The sequence below is a fragment of the Mauremys mutica genome, chromosome 1 (genome assembly GCF_020497125.1).
Source record: "Mauremys mutica isolate MM-2020 ecotype Southern chromosome 1, ASM2049712v1, whole genome shotgun sequence".
Classification (NCBI taxonomy): domain Eukaryota; kingdom Metazoa; phylum Chordata; order Testudines; family Geoemydidae; genus Mauremys; species Mauremys mutica.
In genome coordinates this window covers 27,929,951-27,952,844 of record NC_059072.1, presented here as the reverse complement: position 1 = coordinate 27,952,844, position 22,894 = coordinate 27,929,951, and the positions used below count along the sequence as shown (strand labels likewise).

The 22,894-nt window shown below is 41.9% G+C and overlaps 1 protein-coding gene across 4 annotated transcripts in view; it reads left to right on the top strand.

Moving 5' to 3' along the window:
• The window catches only part of ATXN7L1 (ataxin 7 like 1), a 162,006-nt gene that overhangs the window by 136,190 nt on the left and 2,922 nt on the right, over positions 1–22,894 (top strand). For all 4 annotated transcript variants that reach the window (XM_044984633.1, XM_044984651.1, XM_044984642.1 and 1 more), the window contains 3 exons: positions 4,188–4,309; positions 12,183–13,119; positions 20,459–20,533. In XM_044984633.1, coding sequence (XP_044840568.1) covers positions 4,188–4,309; positions 12,183–13,119; positions 20,459–20,533 — 1,134 coding nt within the window. The remainder of the gene's footprint in view (positions 1–4,187; positions 4,310–12,182; positions 13,120–20,458; positions 20,534–22,894) is intronic.

The window sequence follows — 22,894 nt, the reverse complement described above, 5'->3', positions numbered from 1 at the left end:
TAGTATATGGATATATTGGTTTAGCTCAACCTAGGAATAAATCTGTTGGGTTTGACTGACTAGGAAAACAGGCAGAAAGAAAAGACTAGCTCAATATAAGCCACTGCTCAGGAAATACTTGTTAAGAGATAGTGGCAGAACCATCAGCTCTGAAAACTCCAGCTCAATCTCCTGCAGAGCCTACAGGACTGGTTTTGATCAGAAGGCTCAAGGACCACAATGTGTGATGGGTTTCCCTTCCCCCCCCCACCCCGGGGAGCCACCTGAAAGTGGGATACCACTGAGCCCTCTGACTTACCAGCCTGGGTTCCCTCTCACATGTGCTGCTGTGACAAGTTGCAGACCTGCTCCCGGTCTTACACTTCCACCAGCATTCACATAGGTAGAGACACACCCAGCTGCAGTTACATGCAGGTTCTCCGGCCAGCCACTGCATAAACCAACAATAGAGAGCCTACAGCCAAAATAACCACTGGCTTCCTAGCCTAGGACACCCCTAGTGGAGTATAAACCCAGAATTATATCGTCTTGCACCGCACAGGAAACTGTACAGCATAAACTCATAGAGTTCTCTCTCTCTCTGTCTCTCTCTCTCTCTCACACACACACACACACACACACACACACACACACACACGGAATACGCAACAGCCTTGAGCTACGATTTCCCATACACTTCACTCCAACATACTGGTTTAGATAAAGCAAAAACAGGTTTATTAACTACAAAAGATAGATTTTAAGTGATTATAAGTGAGAGCAAACAGATCAAAGCAGATCACCTAGTAAACAAAAACGCAAATTAAGTCTAAGATATTAGAAAGATAGGATATGAATTAGCAAATTCTCACCCAGGCTGATGATGCAGGCAGGCTGCAGATTCTTAAGGCCCAAACTGCACTTGCTTTACAGCTTGGAATCCCCAGGCTTTCATACACAGGCTAGAAATTCCTTTAGCCTAAGTCCAGCATTTCCCCCAGTTCAGTCATTGTTCCTCCAGTGTTTCCAAGAGTCTTCTTGTGTGGGGAGTAAAGAAAACCTGATGATGTCACTCCCTGCCTTATATAACTTTAGCATGTGGTGGGGACCCTTTGTCCCAAACCTCAGTTTGTGGAAAAACACCGGTATCCAAGATGGAGTCCAGAGACAAGGCCCTTACAAGTCATAGAAGCCATTACTTACAGGTTTCTGGAGTGTTCTCAGGAAGGCTCACCAGGGGGAGATAAGTTTCTCCTAAAGCCTATTGTTTTCCCTAATGACTCATTACCCTGAATAGACCCTTCCCAGCCAGATATCTAGACTGAAAGAATCTTGCCTAGTGGGTGTCACCCAGGTGCAATTACATTTGAAATACAGATCAATATTCATAACTTCAGATACAAAAATGATACATACATACAAATAGGATAATCATATTCAGCAAAGCATAACTTTCCAATGACACCTCACATGACCTGTCTTGTACAATATGCATCATAATTATGCCGTAATTATATCATAATAATATCACTGTGAAGAATATGGGGTGCAGTGTCACACACACATTCGGAATAACAAAAGAACTGTAACAGGATTTAAAAGGAACCCTCTCTTAAGAGAGAGGTAGTGGGCATTTGGGGGAACCAGTATGAGACACAGGGATCTCCTGGAGTGTCAGAAGAAGATAGGCCTGCCTAACTCTAAACATCCTAGGGGATGGTGAGACTTTTGGTAAGATAGACATGTGTAGATTGTTGATTTAAAATCTTTTTTTATCTAAAAGCTTTGTTCCTTCTGCTAAAATAAACAGAACTTTGATTTTCTCTTGTATACCACTGGCCACAGACTCCCAAAGGAAAGAACCACAGGTGCCTGAACTCAGTAAGACCTGCTGAGTTGATACACTGGTTACTATAGCATGGGCCTGGTCTAGGAGTGGGCAAATTGCGAAATTCCACCCCAGGGTAGGTAAAAGCACAAGGCGTAGCACCTTGAGTGGATACTCTGAGAGAGATCACAAAAGGAAGAGAGGTGCAGCTAGTGTTGTAATTATGTCAGTGTATTTCAATACAGCCATCTTCATCCAGAATAACAGTAGCTGCAGTATGCAATCTTGAGGGTAAGGTTAAGTATAACTGGAGAAGTGAGGGAATGTTCAGGGTTCATCAGGGATGCACAGTAACCTCCCTCCTCTCTTCCATTCCACATATGCTTAATAAATATAATGTGTTATTTCATGTGAAATAAACTTTGTTTGCTCACACGGTGACCTGGTCATTGATTCTGGGGTTTGATGCAGTCACCTCAGTCCATGTAATCATAATAACAGCTATGCTCTGAGAGGCGGTGTAATCTGGTTTTACTCCACCACTCTTGTGTTCTTTTTACCCTCTCTTAAGCAACCAGTACAAAATATTACTTTTTGTTAGGATGGGCAGCTGCTGGCCAGCTGCAGTCTAAGGCCTGGTCTACACTAAGAAGGGGGGTCGAACTAGGGTACGCAAATTCAGCTACGTGAATAGCGTAGCTGAATTCGAAGTACCCTAGTTCGACCTACTCACCCGTCCAGACGCGGCGGGGTCGAACTCTGCGGCTCCCCCGTCGACTCCGCCACCGCCGTTTGCAGTGGTGGAGTACCGGAGTCGACCACAGCGCTTCCGGACTTCGAACTATTGCGTCTAGATCAGACGCGATAGTTCGAACTCCGAGAAGTCGAACTCACCTCGTCGACCCGGAAGGTAAGTGTAAACCTACCCTGAGAGTGGTGTGTCTTCCATCTTCTTCCAGATGTGTAATTGTTATGGTGCATGGGGGCTGCGCTGGCAGAGAGTGAGAGTTACAAGACTGTCCTGAACATATATATCACTGGGGCCACAGCATGCTACTGGACCGGTTTGGAGTGTGCTGAAACAGAAAGACAGAAAAAAGAAGATAATTGTATGTAGTAATAGTGTTCCTAGGATATTGGCTGTTAGAATTAGGAGCAGGAATGAGGGCTAAGTTAAATAAAAATGACTACACAGATAAGTGTATCACGAGGCTAGAAAAGTGGTTCCATTATTTTCTGATGTTGACTTCTAAGAGGAATCTACTCCACAGAGATCTGTCGCTCCAACCCCTTGCCACATTAAGGATCTGTAATGGTGACCAAAAAGAAAGCAGACAACCCAAAAGCATGGAAAGCTTTCAGTGATGCCCTTTCAGTGGTTTTTAAATGTATCCCCAAAAGTCTCTAGAGGTTGTGGTGCAAATACACCCTTTCAGAGTCTTCTGTAGAATTCCCACAGGGAGATAGTACCCACTAGTCAATGCATGTGCAGCCAGGAGAATGGGGTGTTGTGCACTCTTCTGTACAGGATGTACTGGCGGCAATGCTTTTTCTTCTCTTCCTGAAGTGTCATCTATTCAGTCCTTTGTGAAGTAGTTTATTAAGGACAGTGGTACAGTGCTTTTCATTTCTTTTCTTTAGAAAGATTTTTATTCTTGCTTAATGAACTGTGCTATTTAACATACATTGAATGGTATAGCTGATTGAGGCAATTACGGTATTAGCAGGAATTACTTTGCTAACATTTCAGGTTAGGACTTAGATGATGTGTGAAAGAGAAAGTATGACTCTGAGCCCTGGTCTACACACAGCCCCTGGTTCGAACTAGGGTACACGAATTCAGCTATGTGAATAACGTAGCTGAATTCGAACTACCCTAGTTCGAATGACTTACCGTCCAGACGCCGCGGAAGCGAACTCCGCGGCTCCAAGGTCGACTCCGGCAACTCCTCCTGCCGCGGTGGAGTACCGGAGTCGACCGCGGCGCTTCCGGAGTTCGAACTATCGCGTCTAGATCAGACGCGATAGTTCGAACTCCGAGAAGTCGAACTCGCCGCGTCGACCCGGCGGGTAAGTATAGACGTGGCCTGAGATTAGAATCAAGCCCTTAACACACACAAGTGAGTTTTTAGCGGATGTATAAAATACCCCTGACAACAAGCTGAAATATTAAATATATTTCATATATCATGCAGGAAAGTAACTGGTGATATTTTCTTCTGTCTATAGCTGACTTTTTTAAGAATATACATTTCTGTGGTGCAAGTACGTGTGTGTGTGTATGTGTGTGTATATATATATATATATATATTTATTTTCTCTATACATTTTGTACTAATTTATTAGTCTATTAGCATCATTGAAATGTCTTTTCTTTCAGTTTTGTTCATTTGGCAGTCACTTAATGGGAAGAGGATACTATGTATTTGACAGAAGATGGGACCGTTTTCGATTCGCACTAAACTCCATGGTAGAAAAACACTTGAATTCACAGATGTGGAAGTAAGTGAGAATTTTGCACCATGTGGTTGTTTTATTCTTTTATAATAGTTAATGCTTACAGTCTTCTAAATTAACCACTTCCATGAAACGTTTTTTTTAAAGTTACCTAGCACATTAGGTAGTGTCAGTTACATGAATACAATTTTATTCTTTGTACTCAAGAAATACAGCTAGCCTTTAGGAGCTTGCAGCACAACAGAATAATTTTTTAGTCACAGTTCCAAAGCAGATTTCTACTTGGTGGCTGCTGATGATCTAAACAGATGTGTACAACATCTAGGTTACTTGTCCCTCTGTACCTCTAGGGTAGGGTAGTTCCATTAGCCTTCTAACTGCTTATGTGTCATTTTGTTATAGAACCCATTTTTCCAAAATTTGTGTCTGCTTCATGCAATTGTATAGATCTATTATCTACAGACATGGCTTTCTTTACCTATTATTTTGCCCTGGCTTCACTGAGAGGCCTATATACAAAAGATCTTTTTCTTTGGCTATCATTGAGGAGGTGGTGGTGGTGGTGGTGGTTTAGAGATACATTAGAGCAATGTATTAATGGATTGAATGCTCATTGCTTGAAACCCCATGAAAACCCACAGTAGTTTTCTCCATACTGACTGAAATACCCCTGACAACAAGCTGAAAAGGTCAACATATTTCATATATCATGCAGGAAAGGAACTGGTGATATTTTTCTCTATCTAGAGCTGACTTTTAAAAATATATATATATGTGTTGTGCAAGTGTGTGTGTGTGTGTGTATACACATGCGCACACACACACATATAATGTGAGAAAAAGTCAAATGAAAAAAGTCCCATTCAATTACATCATGTAATGGCAGACGGCTAAAAATTGACAAGTTTTTAAAGTATACCAATGCTAGAAGTCTACATAATAGCTTGTATACCAGTGCTAGAAGTCTACATAATAAGACTGGTGAACTAGAGTGCCTCATGTTAAGTGAGGATCTTGATATAATAGACATCACAGAAACTTGGTGGAATAAGGATAATCAATAGGACACAGTAATACAGGGTACAAAATATATCGGAAAAACAGAACAGGTCTTGCTGGTGGAGGAGTGGCACTATATGTGAAAGAAAGCATTGAATCAAATAAAGTAAAAATCTTAACTGAACCAAACTGTTCTATAAAATCTCTATGGATAGTAATTCCATGCTCTTATAATAAGAACATAGCAGTAGGGATATATTACCAACCATCTGACCAGGATGGTGATAGTGACTATGAAATGCTCAGGGAGATTAGAGAGGCTATTAAAATAAAAAGTTCAATAATAATGGAGAATTTCAACTATCCCCATATTGTCTGGGTACATGTCACCTCAGGATGGGATGCAGAGAGGAAGTTTCTTGACACCTTAAATGACTGCTTCTTGGAGCAGCTAGTCCTGGAACCCACAAGAAGAGAGGCAATTCTTGATTTAGTCCTAAGTGGAGCACAGGATCTGGTCCAAGAGGTGAATATAGTTGGACCATAATATAATTAAATGTAACTTCCCTGTGGCAGGAAACTTTTTAATGACACCATATTAGAGGCTTAACTTAAATGTATATCCCAAATTAAAAAACATAGTAAGAGAACCAAAAAAGTACTACCGTGGCTACACAACAAAGTAAAAGAAGCAGTGAGAGGCAAAAAGGCATCCTTTAAAAAGTGGAAGTTAAATCCTAGTGAGGAAAATAGAAAGGAGCATAAACTCTGGCAAATGAAGTGTAAAAATATAATTAGAAAAGCCAAAAAAGAATTTGAAGAACAGCTAGTCATAGACTCAAAAAGTAATAGCAAAAAAAAAATTTAAGTACATCAGAACCTGGAAGCCTGCTAAACAACCAGTGGGGTCACTGGACGATCGAGATGCCAAAGGAGCACTCAAGGACGATAAGGTCAGTGCAGAGAAACTAAATGAATTATTTGCATCGGTCTTCATGGCTGAGGATGTGAGCGAGATTCCCAAACCTGAGCCATTCTTCTTTAGGTGACAAATCTGAGGAACTGTCCCAAATTGAGGTGTCATTAGAGGAGGTTTTTGGAACAAAGTGATAAACTAAACAGTAATAAGTCACCAGGACCAAATGGTCTTCACCGAAGAGTTCTGAAGGAACTCAGATGTGAAATTGAAGAACTACCAACTCTAGTCTGTAACCTATCATTTAAATCAGCTTTTGTACCAAATGATTGGAGGAAAGCTAATGTGACGCCAATTTTTAAAAAGGGCTCCAGTGGTGATCCAGTAATTACAGGATGGTAAGCCTTACTTCAGTACTGGGCAAACTGGTTGAAACTATAGTCAAGAACAAAATTGTCAGACACATGGAAGAACATAATTTGTTGGGGAAGAGTCAGCATGATTTTTGTAAAGGGATATCATGCCTTGCCAATCTACTAGAATTCTTTGAGGGGGTCAACAAGCATGTGGACAAGGGGGATCCAGTGGATATAGTGTACGTAGATTTTCAGAAAGCCTTTGACAAGGTCCCTCACCAAAGACTCTTAAGCAAAGTAAGCTGTTATCGGATAAAAGAGATGGTCCTCTCATGGATTGGTAACTGGTTAAAAGGTCGGAAACGAAGGGTAGGAATAAATGGTCAGTTTTCAGAATGGAGAGAGGTAAATAGTGATGTCCCCAAGGGGTCTGTACTGGGACCAGTCCTATTCAACATATTCATAAATAATCCAGAACAAGGGGTAAACTGTGAGGTGCCAAAATTTGCAGATGATACAAAAGTACTCAAGATAGTTAAGTCCAAAGCAGACTGCAAAGAGCTACAAAAGGATCTCTCAAAACTGGGTGACTGGGCAACAAAATGGCAGATGAAATTCAATGTTGATAAATGAAAAGTAATGTACATTGGAAAATGTAATCCCAGCTATACATATAAAATGATGGGGTCTAAATTAGCTGTTACCACTCAAGAAAGAGATCTTGGAGTCATTGTGGATAGTTCTCTGAAAACATCCACTCCATGTACAGTGGCAGTAAAAAGAGCTAACAGAATGTTGGGAATCATTAAGAAAGGGATAGATAATAAGCCAGAAAATATATTGCCTCTATATAAATCCATGGTACACCCACATCTTGAATACTGCGTGCAGATATGGTCGCCCCAACTCAAAAAAGATTCAGAAAAGGGCAACAAAAATTATTAGGGGTATGGAACGGCTTCCGTATGAGGAAAGATTAATAAGACTGGGACTTATCAGCTTGGAAAAGAGACAACTAAGGGAGGATATGGTTGAGATCTAAAAAATCATGACTGGTATGGAGAAAGTAAATAAGGCAGTGTTATTTACTCCTCATAACACAGGAACTAGGGGTCACCAAATGAAATTAATAGGCAGCAAGTTTAAAACAAACAAAAGGAAGTATTTCTTCACACAGTGTACAGCCAACCTGTGGAACTCTTTGCCAGAGGAAGTTGTGAAGGCCAAGACTATAACAGGATTCAAAAAAGAATTAGATAAATTCATGGAGGATAGGTCCATCAATGGCTGTTAGCCAGAATGGGCAGGGATGGTGTCAGAATCTCAGAAGATTAGGGTTGGAAGAGACCTCAGGAGGTTATCTAGTCCAACCCCCTGCTCAAAGCAGGACCAACCCCAACTAAATCATCCCAGCCAGGGCTTTGTCAAGCCAGGCCTTAAAAACCTCTAAGGATAGAGATTCCACCACCTCCCTAGGTAACCCATTCCAGTGCTTCACCACCCTCCTAGTGAAATAGTTTTTCCTAATATCCAACGTAGACCTCCCCCACTGCAAATTGAGATGATTGCTCCTTGTTCTATCATCTGCCACCACTGAGAACAGCCTAGCTCCATCCTCTTTGGAACCCCCCTTCAGGTAGTTGAAGACTGCTATCAAATCCCCTCCTACTCTTGTCTTCTGCAGACTAAATAACCCCAATTTCCTCAGCCTCTTCTCATAAGCCCCAACTCTTGCCCTCCACTCGACTCTCTCCAATTTGTCCACATCCTTTCTGTAGTGGGGGGCCCAAAACTGGATGCACTACTCCAGATGTGGCCTCCCCAGTGCTGAATAGAGGGGAATAATCACTTCCCTCGATCTGCTGGCAGTGCTCCTACTAATGCAGCCCAATATGCCGTTAACCTTCTTGGCAACAAGGGCACACTTTGACTCTCATCCAGTTTCTCATCCACTGTAATCCTCAGATCCTTTTCTGCAGACTGCCGCTTAGCCAGTCAGTCCCCAGCCTGTAGCAGTGCATGGGATTCTTCCGTCCTAAGTGCAGGACTCTCCACTTCCTTGTTGTTTGCCAGAAACTGGGAATGGGCAATGGGATGGATCACTTGATGATCACTTGTTCTATTCATTCCCTCTGGGGCACCTGGCATTGGCCACTGTCGGAAGACAGAATACTGGGCAAGATGGACCTTTGGTCTGACCCAGTATGGCCATTCTTTTAATGAACAAAAATATGGATAACAGCCCAGTCCTTCTCACCGATGCTGCTTGGCTAGCAGCACATCTTTGTTGACCAATCTGCAGAGCATCATTGGTGTCTACTTTGCATGATGTTCATTCTTTCCCCTCAAAACTGGAAGGAAAACTATATATCTGTGACAACCCTGGAGGAGACTGAAGGTGTTTTGAATAAAGGGGAATGGTGTCAGTACCATACATTGAGCACTTGATACGGTGTGTCAAGATTTCAGAACATGAGGTATTCCTGGCAGCACGTAGGTTTTATGAGGTTCATTGGCATTGAGGTCTTAACATGTCCATTTGCAATGCAATATTAAACATATTTCACCATTATATTTTGCAACAGTGTCCTAAGCACTGCATATGGGCATGAGTTGCATAGATGCATAAAAAATAGCCGGCATTACTAAAATTTAAGAATTTAGAAAACAATGTAAAACAGCACCTGGGACTTGAAGATATGACTGTGGGATTGTACTGCACAATGTGCATACTCCATCCAATATAACTACATTACTCTGTAATGTTTCATGTCACTCCATATATCAGAGCTGTTATAGGCCTTATATAGCAGTTATTAGATAAACCAGTTTTAATTTTATTTAAATATATTGCTATTGAAATACTAAAGCTCGGCTTGTCTGACTAACCTTGTAGCCTACAAAAAATAAGGCTGTTGTGCTGGGAGACAGCATTTGGAAACAGTGGGTTTGTTGCCCCAGGGGTTAGTTTCTTGCATAGCTGAGAGATAGCAGGTGTTTGCTGCACAAGTGTTTCTCATCTTCCAGTAGTAGCTGTAGCAGTTCATTAGACCAGCCTCCTGCTCAGAGCTATAGTTCCATTACTTTTGCCACCCAAAGGTAAAGCTGTGGATCCCCAGAATAGAAGCTCAAAAGATTTGTGAGCTACTAATTTCGTTCATCCGTAGATTCAGCACTCAGGTGGCTGAGAGTGTGTGTCACTGGCATCGCAACTACCATGAAAAGTATAAAAAAAATCAATACCCCTGTCAGTACTATGAAACATGTTAAAAGGCGCTATCCTGCTCCCATTGAAGTGAGTGAGAGTTTTGCCTTGGATTTCAATGAGAGCAGGATCTAACCTTAAATGTTTTACCCAACTACTAGCTCAGCCTCTTTATGAAATCTCTACGTATGTTGAATATTTCTTTTTTCAGTTAATTCTGTCAGCACATTATTTACCATATAACATTGAAAGTTCATGATACTGGTCCCTAATTGTATCCCTTTCTTATCCTCTCCTTCTTCCAGACTGAGCTTTTCTCATCTTCCCCAACTGACTGCATGACAGTCTCTCTAAGCAGAGGCTTTTATAAAGCACTACTCTAGAACTGATGCTATTGCAGTCCCATAGCTATGGATCATGCAGCAGAGATGAGGGGTGAGGTGAAGCAGTGTGCTGAAAATATGTTCCCCAGAATAATAATACTCATGTAGTATTTTTCATCTTACTCACAAAGGTGGGTAAGAATTAGCACCCCCACTTTGCAGATGAAGAAAGTGAGGCACACAGAAGCTAAGCAACTTGTCCACAGTCACACAGCACGTCATTAGCAGAGTTGAGGCTAGAGGTACGTCTATACTACCTGCCGGATCTGCGAGTAGTGTTCGATGTATCAGGGATCAATTTATCACGTCTCATCTGGATGTGATAAATTGATCCGCTAATCAACGCCCATACTCCACCTCGGCAGGAGGAGTAAGCGCAGTCGACGGGGGCGCCGCAACAGTCGACTCGCCGCCGTGAGGACGGCCAGGTAAGTTGAACTAAGATACTTTGACTTCAGCTACGCAAATAGCATAGCTGAAGTTGCGTATCTTAGTTCGAAACACACACACACACAAACCCCAGTGTAGACCAGCCCTAGCTCTCGTTAATTGGTAGTTCCCAGGCCTCTGCATAATTCCATCCCCCTCTCTAACATAAGCATTGTGTTCAGTGCTAGGCCCTTCAATTCCAGATAGATACTGCAAATAGGATGTAGTTCAGAGACGATCAATGAGAGTAGTTAGGAAATCGGAACTACTTTATAAGGAAATACTCCGTTGAGGGTTTGTATGTATACTTGCCTGAGTGACCATTCTGGGGCCATGGAGATCTGAGTCTATTAATCCCTGAAGGGTGTAAACATGGCTCAAAAAAGTTGTATTTGAGAGGCTGATAGAAAGGAGTGTAACTAGGAGAAATTGAATGAGATTAAGAAAGCTAAACTTCAGGCTGAATGGCAGGAAAAGGACATGTAATAGTTTCCCAGAAGAAATGACAGAAGCCCAATTTCTTGGGACACTTAAGGTAAAACTAGATAAAGCAATAAAATATATGCTAGAGTTGGCTGAATAGAAAACAAAATTCAATATAGATAACTAATTTCACTGGTAATTATTGAATAATATATTCTCCAAGTAGTATTCAGCCACCTATAGAGCTGATTAAATATCACAACAAATTGACAAGTTATTCAACAAAAATCAGTGAAATTCATCAGATAGGGATTTGACTAATCCTATCTGGCCAGCCCTAAAATGAGCTATAGGGAACAATTCTGCACGGACAGAGTGATGGACTATGCGCTGATCCTGTGATTCATAACTCAGAAACCGGCCAACTGCAAGAGCTCCCTACCCTCATTGATCTGACCTGTAAATTCAGGTTAATGTTGAATTGTCCCACTAATCCATCCTTTGAATACTTTCAAGAAAAACAAATGTAATATTTTTAAACATTATGGTTAGAGGTTGAGAGTCATGTGATTGAGCTTTTTTGTATCTCTGGGTTATTTTGTAAGGTGGGGCAGGAAACAGGAAATTAAATTTGGAATAACATTATTTAATTGAAACATTGAACTCAGAATTTTCACTTAGCACTTTTTGCTGAAGTGAAGCCTGGATCTAGATTAGCAGGTGTGTTGCAGGCAGGATTAAGAGGCATTGGCAGTGTTGTTTGGAGAAGTTTACACAGCATAATTCTCTGCTCGGGTCTGTGTATTACTCCCCCACTTTCTTCAGCATCAGATCAATAGTCCTGATTTGAAACTACACTTTGGGAAAATATAATTTAAGATCCATGTTTAGGAAATTATTATAGTAATAAAATGTGTGTGCATATTTGTTTTAGGTTGAATCACAAAGCACCTAACATTAGAACTATGAGTTTAAAAAAGATAGACATTTTAAACTGACACAAAATGTGCAATATAGTCTGTGGTATTGGAGTTAAAATTTACATGGTCACTAGGGATAGTATTCAGAATTAGAATGTCTGGTTTGCTTTTTTTTCATAATTTGGTCTGTCCAGAAAAACTGTTCCTATCTGCAATGAAATTGAACCTATCAGATTGAATGAAAAATAAAAAATCTGAACCTCAATGTTTTTCTTTTTCATATTTAGGAAAATCCCTCCTGCAGTAGATAGCCCTATGCCTTCTCCAGCAGCACATATCACCACCCCTTTTCCGGCTTCGGTTTTACAGCCTTTCAGCAACCCTAATGCAGTGTATATTCCGTCAACACCCATCAGCTCAAGAATCACTTCTTCTTACATAATGACATCAGCCATGTTATCGAACACAGCCTTTGTGACAGCGTCGGATACGAATTCCATTGTGTCACACACCACAACTTTTCCTCATGTGGCCGCAAGTTTAAATATCATGGACTCACCTTTTAAGGCACCATCAGCTGTGTCACCAGTGCCAGCAGTCATCCCTTCCCCATCCCACAAGCCATCCAAAACAAAAACCAGCAAATCCTCAAAAGTCAAAGACCTATCGTCTCGTAGCGATGAATCTTCAAGTAACAAAAAGAAAAAGTCACAGTCTTCTTCCTCTTCATTATCTTTGCAAACATCCTCCTCGTCTTCATTTTCAGGGTCCCACAAAAAGAACTGTGTCCTGAACTCAAGTTCAACTTTGAACTCCTATCAGGCTACATCTTCCTATAACAGTATGTCTGTACACAGTACAAACAATGGAACAAGCCCACTCAGTGCCAAATCGGAGCCCTCAGGACGGACTTCATTAGCAAGTAGCTCAACTGACTCAGTAAAACACATGAGCATGGTAGTAAGCAGTATTGACTCCTCTAATTTGTCTGTATCCTCCTTTGTGCACCATTCAGGGGACCATTCCCTGGCAGCACATAATGCAGTGTCTTCTCTACCCCTTTCTTTTGACAAATCAGAAGGAAAAAAACGTAAAAACTCTAGTACTAGTAGCAAAGCCTGTAAAATCACTAAAATGCCTGGTATGAATAGTGTTCACAAAAAGAGCACTGCCAACCTTATTTCTACGGTGCCAGATCCTCCAACCAGCTCGCTCTCTCGGCAGGTAAGGGATTCTTCCAGTTACTTCTCTGCAGGTCTTGTTTGCCTTATTTGAAATGTACTGAATTGTGGGGGAACTGGTTTTACAATTGTCTCAGACTCTGTTTTTCATCTTTTAACTTACTGTTTAGGCTGATGCAAAAATGTTTTTGCATTTGTTTTGAACCTGGTGTGGAAGGGAGGTTCAAGTGTGCAAAACACCTTTGTGATACTTAATTCAAATATTTTTGTTTTACAAGTTATAACAGTCTTAATCCAACTATACAACTAGCCAGTTATGTTTTAGAAACCAAATTGAGGGGGAAGGATGGGGAAGAACTTTCAGAAGTTAATTCCTGCTCTTCGTTCATGGCTTGGTACAGTGTGTGCAAATTCAATATGTAATCTATCTCAGTATAGCTCATCACTGCACAGCTCATCTGATTTGGTTTCTTTATATACAGATGTTTTGCTTTTGGAGTGCTATTTTTTTTTCATAAACACATGCAAAATAAAGGCCTGCTCCTGAAAGGTGGAGAGTACCAGTCACTCCCATGGATTCAGTAACTGTTTTGTGCTCTCAGCATCTTTCTGATTCCAGACCTAAACCAAACTCCTTTTCCCCTTTGAGCAGTACTACTCATTCACTCCCTTTTTAGGGGTTTGGCTCCTAAATGAATTGTTCAAAGACTGGTGATGACCTCAGTTCTGCGAATTAGGATCCCCTTTATTAGACAACAGTCCTTATTCTGGAGTACAGTAACTTTTGGATTGGTGAACTCAATAAAGCTAAAAAAAATAGACTTATTTCATAGTTGGAACCAGGAGAATGGAAGTTCGCTTCACATGTGGATTTGTTTTAAAAACACTTTTATTTGTTTTTATTAACATTCAAATAATTTGTAAATAGTATGTGTTACACACGAAGGATAGTGACTGCTTTAAACATCATGACTGGATAATTCAGATCAGTACGTTCAAAAGAGAAGGAACAGTAGTTTTCATGGAATACTGTGGCTGTTGGAACAATCCACAGTGCACTTATTACAGAAAACAAAGTAGTAAAAGGGCTTAAAAGAAACGTATTTGAGCCCTGTGTGGTATGGACTAGTTCTCACCGTAGGGGGTCACAAACAAGGCTGTGGGAGAGAGGGAGGAGTTATGGCCATCCTCTCTTTCTTTATGGATAGATGGCAGTGTGGGAACCCAACGCTATTCCTGTTGCAACATGGGGTCATGGTATTAAAAAGTGGTGATGCACTAGTTAATTGCGATAGCTAGTTTAATACATTCAGCTGGTATTTGTGAAATTAGCACTTATTTCCACAATAATCTGTATCTTCATTTGATTTTAATTGCTTTTATAAATAGCAATGTTCAGGAGTTTTCCCTTTCCACTTCAATTGGGTGACAAATTCTAGACAGTTTGTCTGTTAGAGCAGATAGCGATTGTCAGTCCCTCTAAGTTCTGTTGCTGGGCTCTGTTTTCTGCCAGATCTGTCACTGATTTGCTTTGTGACCTTAGGCAAATCATCAAACTTCTGTGCCTGATCTGTGAGCTGCCAGTGTCTTCACCATCTGTCAAATGGTAGTATTTACATTTTTCAGTGGGGAGTGGGGGTGTGGTCAGAAGCTTTTCTTTTTTTTGCTTATATTGAAACAATGGTACAGCCATCTCCGGATCCCTGAAGCTGTTCCCCAATCAGAAGTAGGAAAACTTAAGCCAAAGTAAAATAAATTCATCTTAATCACAGTTCTGTGCACCATTCATGGCTGTTTAACAGCACAGTTTCCCCCTTGAACTTGCTTCGTTGCCACCGACTATGTAGTACAGATTCCACCAGAGGGCTCCAAAGCAGCAGAGCTTCCAAGGAGGGTATTTCATTGAACATTTTGGTAGCCAAAGCCGAGGCGTATGAGACAATTTCCAAAGCACCTTTATTGAGCAGTTGGTTATCGTTTTAATGTGCATGTGCTCAGAGCACTGAATTCAGTGCAGTTTTTAAATATCTAAATAAATAGAATCAAATTAAAGGTGGTTAGGATGCCCCACTTAAATCATCTAGGATGGAGAATTGCCACTGATTATAGAGCTTTGAAATCCTGGGAGAAAATGGCGCCATATGTGGGCAAAAGTGTAAGGTGTGAGAATAAATACATTGTGGCCAAATGCATACCGATAAAACCTTTATTATGATTTATTATTGACATGCAATGCACACAAACAAAGCTAGTCCCTGCCCTGAGGGGTTTTAGTCTAGAACAGTGGTTTTCAATCTCCTAACTCTCTCTCCATGTGGACATTGCAGAAGTGAGTTTTTAAAGGGAACGTGAATGAAGAGAGGATGGTTTGGGAAGGGCATTCCATACATAGGAGCAGCACAGAAATGGGAAAAGAGGACGAACAGGGCTCTCAGACAGGTGTAGTGGACAGAGTAAAGAGCCCAAGGGAGGGCACCATTATGTATTTTCTCTCTCCTGCTACCAGTAGAGAAAAAAAAATTACATAACATACAGAGAGATGATTTATTTTGGCTTTTGAAAATGGATAATTTTGTTTCTTTGCAGGGAATAATGGCATTGTTTTTCAGTTGTGGTTGATCACATGGCTTAGTCCTTTAGCTCTGTCCAGGTGACCTGGATTTAACCTCATCCCCAGACAGTCATTGGAGCACCCTATATATCAGCCTTACCATCCCATCTCCATGTCAGTGGTTTGAAATATGTGCCCCAAAAAATACTAGGATGCCTTAGATACAAGACATTTTCAATATCTCAAAAGGGAGGAAAGTCAGACTATAGATGATATTACCAGGGTGGATTTGATTTACCGTAAATCAAATTGATTGACCCTGGTAATGGAGAAGGGGTAAGCGGGGTGCAGGAGCAGGGAGGAGGGGGACACCCTGACATTAGCGCCCCCCCTTCTCCCTCCTGCACAGCAAGCAGGAGTCTCTGGGAGCAGCTCCAAGGCAGAGGGCAGGAGCAGAACATGGCGGTGGGGGGAGGGACAGCTGAACTGCCTGCAATTGATAGCCGCACAGGGAACTTAGGGGAGCTGGGAGCTGATAGGGGGCTGCCGGTCCACCCTGGTTCCAAGCCCCCACCAGCTAGCTGCAACGGGCTGCTCTTCCTGCAAACAGTGGACAAAGCAGGCAGCTGCCAAACAATGTTAGCAGGGAGCATTGCACAACTTTAAACGAGCATGTTCCCTAGTTGATCAGCAACGTAACAACAAAACAACGTTAACTGGGATGACTTTAAGTGAGGAGTTACTGTATGGCAACTGAATAACTTTATTAGCCTTACGTGTGAGTACTGAAAAAGCTGGGGGATGAAGTCTTTTGTCTGAAATGTTCAAAGCCAGTTTAAAGCTGAGTTGAATGTTGACGGGCTGTGTTCTTACAGTATTTGTGTTTCTAGAATTCTACAACAGATCAGTGTTACTGGGAATCTTGCTGCTGTTCCCTGATGTAGAGTTGGCATTTTGTAGGTCTCCCCTTATAATAAGAGAGCAAGGGGCAGGGCACTGAAGGGCTCGGGTGACTGGTGATAGGGTGTGGAGCTTTTCACCTCTACCTAAAATCCAGCCCAGGGAGGCAGTATCTGGAAGCTTTACCTTTTGATGGCTGTGAAATAGACCAGTTTATAAATGGAATAAATTGATAGCTGGCCTCACTCTAATTCCTGTGTAAAGTTGTCCCCATCACCAAGAAAGCACCACCACGACTGGAACCTTTTTATTACCCATCTCAATAGAGTGCCAAGGACCAGATGGGCTGTGACTCTGAATTACCCTCCCACTCTTGGAAGTAATCCCTCCAGGTCAAGGTTAAGCGCTACCAGCAGAGCTTTGTGAGGAGGCTGATGCTGCTGCAACCCATATGGTTAATCTGTTCTGTTTATACACCGAGGGATTCCGTCTCCTGTGTTATCACATTCTCAGCATTAAATGAATGAGAGCCAAGAGGCCTGGGTTCTACTCCCAGATGTGCCACTGACTCCCCCTAGGACCTTGGGCAAGTCACCACACCTCTCAGTGCCTGTTTCCTCATCTGTAAAATGGGGGCAGAATGATCACCCACCCACCAGCTTTGAGACTTACCAGTGAAAAGGGCTATCTAAGTTCAAAGCATTGTAACTGGGGGAGGAGTTAAACAGACCCTAGTTTAACTGGCTATAGCGAATTTTTCATATCATTCTCCTGATAGTATCCTACAACTCCCTGCTGTGGACTTGACATGATGATGCCTTCAGTGGCTAGGAAAAGTGTTTACATAGTTGCAGTACTCTGTAAACAACCCATATGGCACATTGCTCCGGGAGCCAGGGCAAAGACAGCCCCAGTATACAAACAGAAGGCTAAAGGAGGAATAGTGGTGCATGAAGCTTAGTTTATTCCATCAGTGAGTGTAGATGTCAGGCACTGGTTGTCTACATGCACGACTGGGAAGGTCTGTTACCATACATCAGCCTTGTCTCTGATATGAGTAAAAGAGAATTTGTTTTGGATAACATGTGCATAGAGGCACCACGATTGAGTCAAAACTGCCCCGAGGAGAAAGGTCAGTGTCATGAACAGGTGGGACTGAGACAAAGGCCAAGCCCTGATAAGTGTGTGGAGTGGACAAACAATAAACGATAGGACATGGGGGGAAAGGAAAAAGGCCACAAAGCTGGTAAAAACCCAACCCAACTCTGACCGACCGCATACCCTCTCATAGCCCTTCTGCCACAAGCAGCAAGGAAGCAGTCACTGGTCTTCAGTGTGCGTCTCCAGGGCCGCCCAGAGGATTCAGGGGGCCTGGGGCAAAGCAATTTCGGGGGGCCCTTCCATAAAAAAAAGTTGCAATATTATAGAATACTATATTCTCATGGTGGCCCCCTGTGGGGCCTGGGGCAAATTGCCCCACTTGCCCCCCCTCCCTTGGCCACCCCCCGGGTGGCCCTATGTGTCTCACTCCACCCAGGAGAGAGACCTTGGCTTCTTCCCCAATGAATGTTATAAAATTGAGAGAGGTTGACAATGAAATTGATCTGGTAAATTACCTGTTCCAAATATGTTTGTCAGCCACCGGTACCAATCCAGGATAAGCATATGTGATCCTTGCATCCTCAGAGAAAATGCTCCTGAGGCTTAAGAAGACAATGTTCCCCAGTTCTGAGTGGTTATAAATGCCTGTACACTGCACTGCTGGGCCCCTACAGAAAAACCTAACAGATAAAGTGCTGGCATCCAGGCAAACCCTGGGATGTGCAATGGACAATTTTATAACAATATTTTGACTAAATTTTATCTAAATATGTGTCTGCACATTATGTTGAACTGGCTCTCAAAAAAACTCTGTGGTCCAGTAAATTGATCTCACTGCAAAGTTACACCCCTGGCATCAGATCCTCAGCACTGGGTTCTGGAGGCTTTGTGCTGCCCTAATCAAGCAGCTGGTGATACTCTTTGTATAGGAAAGACTTCAAATGGTGTAATTCCTTGTAACCAGCTCTATCCCACCAGTTCTCAGCCTCCCGAGCCCAGCATAAGGGTGTGGCAGGGCGGGGCGGGGTGGACTGGACTGAGCAGGGTGTGCTCTAGCAATGCCCAAACACCTGCGCTGCTATGCCAGAGTCCAAACCAGGACCCAGCCAGCCGCAGGATATGAGGGAACAGAAAGGTGGCTTGAGGCTACCGTTCTGCCCTACCCTATCCTCCCCCTGCACCAAACACAGCTCAACTGGACACAAGGATCAGGTTTGTAGTTTGTCATCTCCTAGCTGTGTCTACCTCATACTCTCATACACATACAACTTCCCTACATTTGAAACCATTTTCAAACCATTTGAAAATCACTAGCGGGGTCAGAATTAAACAGAAAGCACACTAGGGATAGAATAGTGAAGCCGTGTCCATAGCTCAGCCCTCTGAATCCAGGTATTGTAAGCATGGAATAATATGGATCTGAATCCCCAGTTATGGGGCACATGGAGAAGAGATTTAATACCTCTTCTGTCGCGCTTTTTATAATCAATCATTCTAACATATTCTGTGCAAAAACCTGCCCTGCCGTTAAACAACCCTGCCCCTCTAGATGGAGGCAGAAGGAAGCATTGGGTAGGTGGGCAGGCTAATACAGCTAATATATTCCATGCGTAGAAGAAAGCATGTAAAAGTGTCCCTCTCCTCAAATGCAATGTAAACTCTCTGTCCACTGGGCTAATAAATTGATCTGGCTTCTTGTGCACTATAGAAGGACCATGTCAGTCTGATTGAAAAATGCTCTCTTCCCTTTTTCCTCTGACCAACTAGCAGAGGGAAGGATTTGCTCTGAATCAACGTGTGCGCTATGGCTTTGATCCTCAGTACAGGGAAATAAACATGTAGAAGGAAACAACAAACATGATAGAGAGGTCTCTGTGCAGTTGAGACAACCTATATATCTATGAGAAATAGCTAGAAAAGAAGCAATTGCAAGGGTCCATGAAGTGTTTAAAATGCTGAAAGGTACAATATAAACGGAAGGATGCAACAAACCTATTTATGAAAGTAACAGACTCAGGATGCAAACTGAAGCTAAAAACAAGGACAGGAACTTAAGGGGCATTGGGAAACCTTGCTTTACACAGAGGGTGATTAATATGTAGAATAAACTATACAAAAGACAGCAGTAAAAGCTGCAACCTTGCCTATAAAAGGAGTTTGTTAGACAACGCCTAACAAAAGGGTGTTTAAGAGTATAAACATTAAACTAGGGGAATGCAACGTAGGTTCCTCCATTCAAAATAGTCATGTGTCGTCCTGCACAACAGTTAGAGGTAACTGAGTATAATGCAGCACTTCCCATTTGCAGCTGTTAGGGCTGCAGATTCACAGGGACAGGTACTGGAAGTTGACCATGACACACAGCAAAATGTAATAAAGTTTGAGGTCAGAAATCCAAAGGACTTCTCAAGACTCAGCAGCTTGAGGCCTTTGCAATGTGTCCACTAGCTTGAGGTGCTGCAATAGATTAGCTGCAGCCCAGTGCATCAGTCTGAAATCAGTCTGTAGCCCATAAGTCAAAGTCGGGTCACTACAGAGCTAGACAGAGGTTCTATCTGATTTGTTGTTTTTCCATCCCATACTGTTCCAGTTAGTGTTTCCTATGTGCTTTGTGAAATGTAACTACGTTTGCCTGCCTTTAACAGGTTCCGTGAGATCACTAGGATTATAGCTAAAGAAACTTGGTTTTCAATAGACAGTAGCAGTTACCTCTGTTTTCTAAATAAATGTAAAACATGCTTTCAACATGAAAGAAAACAAGGCCAATACAGGCTTCCCATGCATCTGACAACAATGTGCTTTTCAATACTATTCAATTAATGTCTTTCAGATTGGAAAAAATAACAGTGTAGCTTTGTCACAATCCAGTCCTTCGAGTACATCAAACCCAGTACACAACAGACAAGTAAGTTTTGGGGTTGTTGTTTTTAAGCAAAAGTTCACTTCAGTAGTCCAACAGCAGATACTCTGTCAAGTAAAGTTTGAATCATTTTATGTATTAAATTATATTTTTAAGCTTTGTCCTCTGTAGATTTAATCCTCCTTTTATAAATGATTAGATTCCCCCCGCCCCTCATTAAGATTCTTTTTGCAGCTGTTTATTGCTCCCAAAGAGTGTATGGATGGTGAGTTTCCTGCATATTGTTGGCCACCCACACCACTGCCCAGTCAGTTTGTCGTTTGCCTGGCCAGCTGTCTCTGATGTGGTGGAACACCAGCCAGCAGCAGCTGAAACAGAGCTTTACACATAAAACTCACTGCAAAAGGAAACTGACTAGGCTGATGCAGCAGCAATCAGAAGAGAGAAGTAGAGCAGAGAAATATTTTGTTTACCTGGAGCATTCACAGGCATGAAGCCCCTCAGCTCCCAGCATTGGCTGGGAATGGGGAACCGCGGCCACAGGGGGCTTAGGGGCTCCATGCCTGCAGACACTCCAGGTAAACAAAATGGCAATGTATTAGATATTCAATTCAGTGATTCCATAGAGTTTAAAATCATCAAATTTTGGTGTAGACCGGTTTATAAGCCGACCCCCGCTCTTTGATGCGTCACTTTTTTACCAAAAATATTCGGCTTATGAACGAGTCTATACGGTACTCTGAATCTGACTCCTTCCCACACCATCAGACATCGCTCAGGACATGAACAACGCTCTGCCATCTCTGTCTATCCCACTGTTTGCTGGAATGACTACCTTGTTGTGTTTCTGTAACGCAGCTTGTTTGAGAGGGCAGGTTGTTGGCCTGTTGCTCAACCTGGCGGACTTGTGGACTGCTTTTCATTTGGTCTCTACCCTTTGACATGTCCAGCTTGGACGGCCCTACCAGGAGTTAAACTCCCACCAGGCTAGCTCTCAGGGTCATTGGAACACGCAAGCCTTCCCATTGTATCAAGTCCCCAGGGAATGATAAGATATTCCCCCATAACTATTCCCAATATGGACAGTCTACTTCAAAATAGAAGTGACTTTCTTCAGGAATAAGTACGCCACTCACAAAGCAGTCAATACTGGTCAATTTTCCCCATGTAGACAAGGGAGGAGAGAAACAAACAGCAGGAATAGTGATAGTCCTAATGCTGATAGCTTGCATCATTTTCCCTCATTGACAATAATCTGAATCACCATCATTTAGAGATGAACTACCAAAATATGACCTAAAATAAAATAATTTATTCCCCCTTGCTTGCTGATTTAAAGGAGGAAGTACCTGGAGGAAGAACTACTATTAATAAATAAATTCATTGGAAAATCTCTCCTTGCACACTGGCTTTTTGTTTTGAGAGAATGACATCCAAATGCCAAATACAGTCGGGGTGAAAGCTGTTACAAGGCGTAATACAGATGTTTGGTTGATTTAAGGGGCAATTCCTGTTTTGTTCTTTCAGCTGCATCATCTATACACACCCCAGGAATAAGGCTTGTTAGTTAACTGCTGTACTGGATCCACCAGTGAGAACCCAAGAGTACAAAACATTGATTTTGTGGCAGTCGTACATAAACAGAAGCATTACACTGTTGCCAGCTCTTGCAGTTTTATCAAGCATTGCAATATTTGAAGCTTGAAAACATGAACCCTAAACGCAAATAAACCAAAATATATTGTTGTTTTTAAATATCATGATTTAGTGGGGCCTGACTCAAGGTTTTTGAATGATTGGGGTTAATACTGATCATATGAATTGCCAACAGAGTGCTCTGGAAGTCAAATATTAGGCTTACGCTACATGGCCATGTCTCTTTTTATAAGATTTTTGTCAATTACATAAACTGATCTGGTATCTGAAAGTTGCAGCAATCAGGATATTGTCACAGTAGCCTGCACTGTGTGGTTTTTAATAAACCACAATGGAGCTGGTAAAATGATGACTTTACATGAAAATGTCTTCTACCTGTTGATGTCAGCTGCGAACTAAAAGCAGACTTCCCCAGAATTACTGGCCATAACATCCATCCCTGCATTAGATTTATAATTAATCATTTTTTTGTCTTTGTAATATTTTTAGGTACCTGACTGTTTTAATATTTCAAGCCCTTGTATTATGGTTTTTAAATATGTATAACCAGATCACTGTAGTAAGAGGTGACAATGCATTGTATGTCATTTGGGATTACAATAGTTTTTCTGCCTAAGGCTAGTGGAGATGTGATGTATAAGGAAAAGATTATTTAGAACTGCCTCCTGTTTGTTATTTCACATTTGCCCTGATTCTTGTGTTCATTAAGTCAGTGTATCACTGAATCTCTTTTTTTTTTTAAACCCTACA